The sequence below is a fragment of the Etheostoma spectabile genome, chromosome 19 (genome assembly GCF_008692095.1).
Source record: "Etheostoma spectabile isolate EspeVRDwgs_2016 chromosome 19, UIUC_Espe_1.0, whole genome shotgun sequence".
Taxonomy (NCBI): domain Eukaryota; kingdom Metazoa; phylum Chordata; class Actinopteri; order Perciformes; family Percidae; genus Etheostoma; species Etheostoma spectabile.
Window position 1 is genome coordinate 7511484 of NC_045751.1, and position 4553 is coordinate 7516036.

Sequence of the window (4553 nt, forward strand, 5' to 3'; positions counted from 1 at the left end):
TTAGTTTTTTCAGCGACTGTATATTTTTACAAAAACTGACTAGATAAAAAAGCTTATGCGCTTAACAGCAAGATGTATTTTGATTTTGCAAAAGTCAATGATAGACTTACATGTCCACCTGAGTAAAGTCAAATTTACTGTGAAGGTTTATTACTGTCACTTTGGGAAAACTGAGAATAATTAAATCATTCACTGGTCTCACCTCACAGCTGTAGCTCACAGTACAGATGTTAGACAAGCTGGTATCCAGCGTAAAGGCAAACTGCAACGCAATTAATTCTATTCATTTATTTTTTCACAAATAGTTTCCAAATATTAAAGAACAAATACGAATAAAAAGTTGAAGCGAAATATGGATGCAAATTAGAATGACAGAATGACAAATACCAAGAAAAAGTATCTTTTTATTTATAAAAAAAAAATGGCCAGCGAATGGGTTAGCTGTGCATGTGTGAATGAAACTCTAGTTAATATAACAACCATAATTTTCACAGCCTTTCTCAAAATTATACACCAGAATATAAAAAACACAGTTCCTTGGACAAAAGTTAGAGCATGATGCTCCGTACATTTTGCATGGAGAATCCCACAGAACATTACAAACCAAGGCTTAAAGGAATGATATCAAATTTAGGATATAATCAGGAGTAAGTTAGCTGTAGGATTCTCTGGTGTTGATTACTGATTGTGTGCTGCCTGAAGTATGTTAATAATTTTTTCATACGGAAATACTGACAAGAAGCATTAGAAGGCACAAAAATGTTTTGTATGAGACTGCAGCAGTGAGTTGCCACTTGATGGTTGTTGAGATAAATATGGGCCAATACTCACACTCTCTTCATTTCCTCCTTAAACCCTAAACAGTCTTCTGTGAGTAACGGATGAATTCAAAGATAATTTGAAGAGTTGATAAAGTATCATATGGTGTGTATTACGTCACGGGATATGTATCTCTCTCACAAGGAAATGGCTCACACATACGAGAGCACTTTATCTCCCTGACACACACACAGATGCACGTACGTATAGCCTACATGTTCATCCACGTATACAGGTCCAGCTGACATGTCACTCAGAGTGTGTGGTGTAATTTTACCCCATTTCCTTTAACCCTAGATCATGACTAATCGCAATTTGCCAAGCATAGCTTTCAAACACCTGTTCTGTCCTGTGCGAGCATATTAGGCCAGCTCTGTCTGCTTGCAACTTGGAATGGAGATGTTACTGAAAAATGGTCTTCAATGGAATGATATTGAAATTGTTGTACTTGTCCTTCACTTCATTGACCTTGTTTTCATTAAAAACCAAACACCACTGTAAATAACCAAACCCACATTACATGTGTTTATCTACTTAAGAACAAAAGAAAAACAATAATGCTTGAACATAAATACATATAAGACTTTTATGCCAAAATGACACGATAAGATTTATAAGAGCCATTTAGTTAAGACTGGTCGACAGACGCAAATGGGGTGCGATATAGCTCTGGCCATTAAAGTAAATTTTATTGCAAATTCACATAATCGGTCCTGTGTACGTTCTCCAATGTTTCCTGCTTCTCCATCTGCTTCTCAACAGAACTGAGCCAAAGCGTTTCTCCTACCCAACTCAGTGGCAGGCCTTTTGCTTTACCTCAAGTGTTCACACACGTGCAATCCTAAACTGGAAAAGATGGGGGATGTACAGGATGTAGGGGTAGGTGACATGTCCTCATGGAGGAGTTTTGGCTCACCAACAACACAATTTGTCTTTGTGTAGAAAAAAAAGTCAGTGTTTTCATCGCAGCGATATAACTTTGTATAAAATCAGCAGGCACTTTTTTCTTTTGTTTGTTTCACGTTCAAATGGTCACAGGAAGCCTACCACACACACTTCTCCACCTGCTCCTTACTTCCTTCATTAGTAGTGCATCAATCTGAATGAGTCTCTGGTGCGAACTGACTGTTTCTTGTTCCCTCAGGGTCGAGAGAGCGTGGTGTAGACGGGCTGGTCCCAGCTTGAGGCGGTGGGGCTGTGGGCAGGAGCCATGGACAGACTGTTAAGGATCGGGCTGCCGTAGGGCCGCCTGGATGAGTGAAAGTAGGGGTACTGGTAGAGGCTAGAGGGGTAGCCGGAGTAAGGGTTGTAATAGTTGGAGCTCTGGAGATCAGTATAGTCACACTGGGAGCTGGAGAAAGAGGCTGCAGCCGAGGCAGCTGATGTGGCCGAGGTGACACAGGCTTGGCTACTGTAGGAGCCGTAATCAGAGTGTGAGGGTGACCCGTGGGAGTGCTCGCTGTAGTGGCTGGGGCTCAGTTGCTCTGTTTTAATATGGAGCCGGTGCTGGCCCACCTCGCTGGCGGAGGGAGCAGAAGAGGACATGGTGCCCTTGCGGGTCCATGTTGAACCGTTGGCACCTGCATGGCTGTATGAGGAAGTGTAAGAGCCACCAGGGGCGGGAGCCTGCCCGTGGCTGTGGTCTGACGGCAGGCTGGAAGAGCCCGAGGCATGGCCGTTGAGGGGGAGGTACTGGTCAAACTCGTGCACATCGAAGGTCTCCATGTTGCTGATGACATCAGTGCTTAGCTCAGAGATGTCTACGTTGCTGAAGTCAATGTTTTGCCTGTTGCTGTCAACAAGACGACGGCCTTCATGTTTCAGATCCTGCTTCATCCCATGGTGCAGGTCTGTTTTGGGAGTAGTGGGTGGTGTAGGGGGACCATGGGGCTGCCCTGAAAAATAATACCAGACATTAACCGTGAAGGTTCATCACTCTTATGATTCAAACTATTTACAACAGCCAAAACATATTTAATTCCTAAAATAAAACTCACAAACTAGACATCATACCTGCATGTTCAGGGTGGTGGTGTCCATCAGTCAACCCTGCCAGTCCTCCCATCCCTGGTTCAGCTTTGTACATGTGATGTGCCAGTTCTGCTCCTGAGTCTGAGTCGCTCTGGCCTGGTTTCATATTCTTCCGTCTCCGGGGCTGGTACTTGTAGTCTGGATGATCTTTCTTGTGCTGAACCCGGAGTCTCTCTGCTTCATCTACAAATGGCCTCTTCTCACTTTCTGAGAGCAAACTATGGTGAAAACAAATTATAAAACATTAAAATGGGTTCAGTCAAACTAAACAAAAATAAAAGGATGAAATTGTTACATAGCTATAGTGACTTTAGAGCATTTTTTATTTATTGTCATGATTTTTTATTTATTGTCATGCGGTCAGAAGAAAATGGCCCTTGTTATTTATTTCAAATCATATACATTCAAAATCTAAACTTTTAGAAATTTAATCCATAGATTAAATTTGTTAAAGCTGCTATTGTTATGTGCCCAAATCTACAGTCATGACCTCTGATTGTCCTCATAGTTTCCTTTTAATATTATTGATTAACACGCTCTTCTCCCAGCATTTCTCTTTTAGAAAATCAAATAAAATGTTGTCTTACCGCCAGAGTTTTCCCAGAGTCTTGCTCAGTTCGGCATTGTGCAGGTGTGGATACTGATCCGCCAGCTTTCTGCGGGCCGCTTGCGCCCAAACCATGAAAGCATTCATGGGTCTCTTGACGTGAGGTTTATTCTTCAGGGATCCATTCCCCCTCACGGGCATAGGCACCAAGGACCAGTCGTACCCCTTGAGGACCTGAGAGACTGCATCCCGTATGCAAGCTGGGAACCGGTCGTCATCCTCTGAGTCCATTTTCTTGCCCAAACTGGCGAGCAGGGATCCTTGGCCGTCGGAGCCAGTTGGTGAGGACGGAGCATCGGAGTCGGACTCGTCCTGGGACATGGAGCTGTTTGTGCCAGATGGACTACACGGCTGGTCGCTGCCACATTTGTCATGCTCCTCTGTCATTTTTAACATTACTTGCTCAGCCCCTTGTGGATGAAAACCCGAAAAAGTAATCTTCAGTTAAAAATCAAATGTTACCAATTGAAGCGCGCAGCAAAGTGGCCAGTGCACCTTTACGCACGGTGCGCCACAGTAAATTCCTTTAACAATTTCAGTCTATGTGAGTCCGTTGTTTTCTTCCAGCTTCCCAGTTTGTTTTTCTGTCTTCGTTGGTGTTGTTTTCCTATGCTGTCATGGGAGGTGCAGTCGTGAAAGTTGTGATCTACAATGTGAGCTGTGGAGCTACACGTTACAGCAACTTGAGTTGGAGTTTTAAAATCGTCACTCCACCCTCCGCCTGGGATTGGCTGGAACAAATCACTTGCCCGCCATTGGTTCAGGCTTTTATGTGGGTTTATAATTTTCTTTTTCTTTTTTATTGGTGACACGTTGTGTGACAAACAATTCTATAATGCTGTTAGTAAATGTAGTGAGTTCAGAAATTCCTTAAATGTTCAAAAAAACGCGGATGTACATTATTTTGCTATTATCAATACAGAAAATGTAAACATATTCAATCTGTCAACACATTACTAACATTTGGTAATATGATTATTGCAATGTAGGCTGATAATGTCTTTATATTGTTACTTTCCGGTTGATATTAAGGATTTAATTTCAAAAAAATATATGTTGATGTTCTAAAGACATTTAGCTGTCTACAGTCCACACA

The 4553-nt window shown here is 42.3% G+C and overlaps 1 protein-coding gene across 1 annotated transcript; it reads right to left on the bottom strand.

Annotated features, from left to right (window-relative positions):
- Positions 1–387: 387 nt before the first annotated feature.
- On the bottom strand, positions 388–4130 carry LOC116707436 (transcription factor Sox-8). Its single transcript, XM_032544766.1, has 3 exons — positions 3438–4130; positions 2833–3068; positions 388–2714 (listed from the first exon to the last, which is right to left on the bottom strand). The coding sequence occupies exons 1-3, from the start codon at positions 3851–3853 to the stop codon at positions 1960–1962; spliced, it is 1407 nt and encodes a 468-aa protein (XP_032400657.1). The 5' UTR covers positions 3854–4130; the 3' UTR covers positions 388–1959.
- Between the last annotated feature and the right edge of the window lie 423 nt (positions 4131–4553).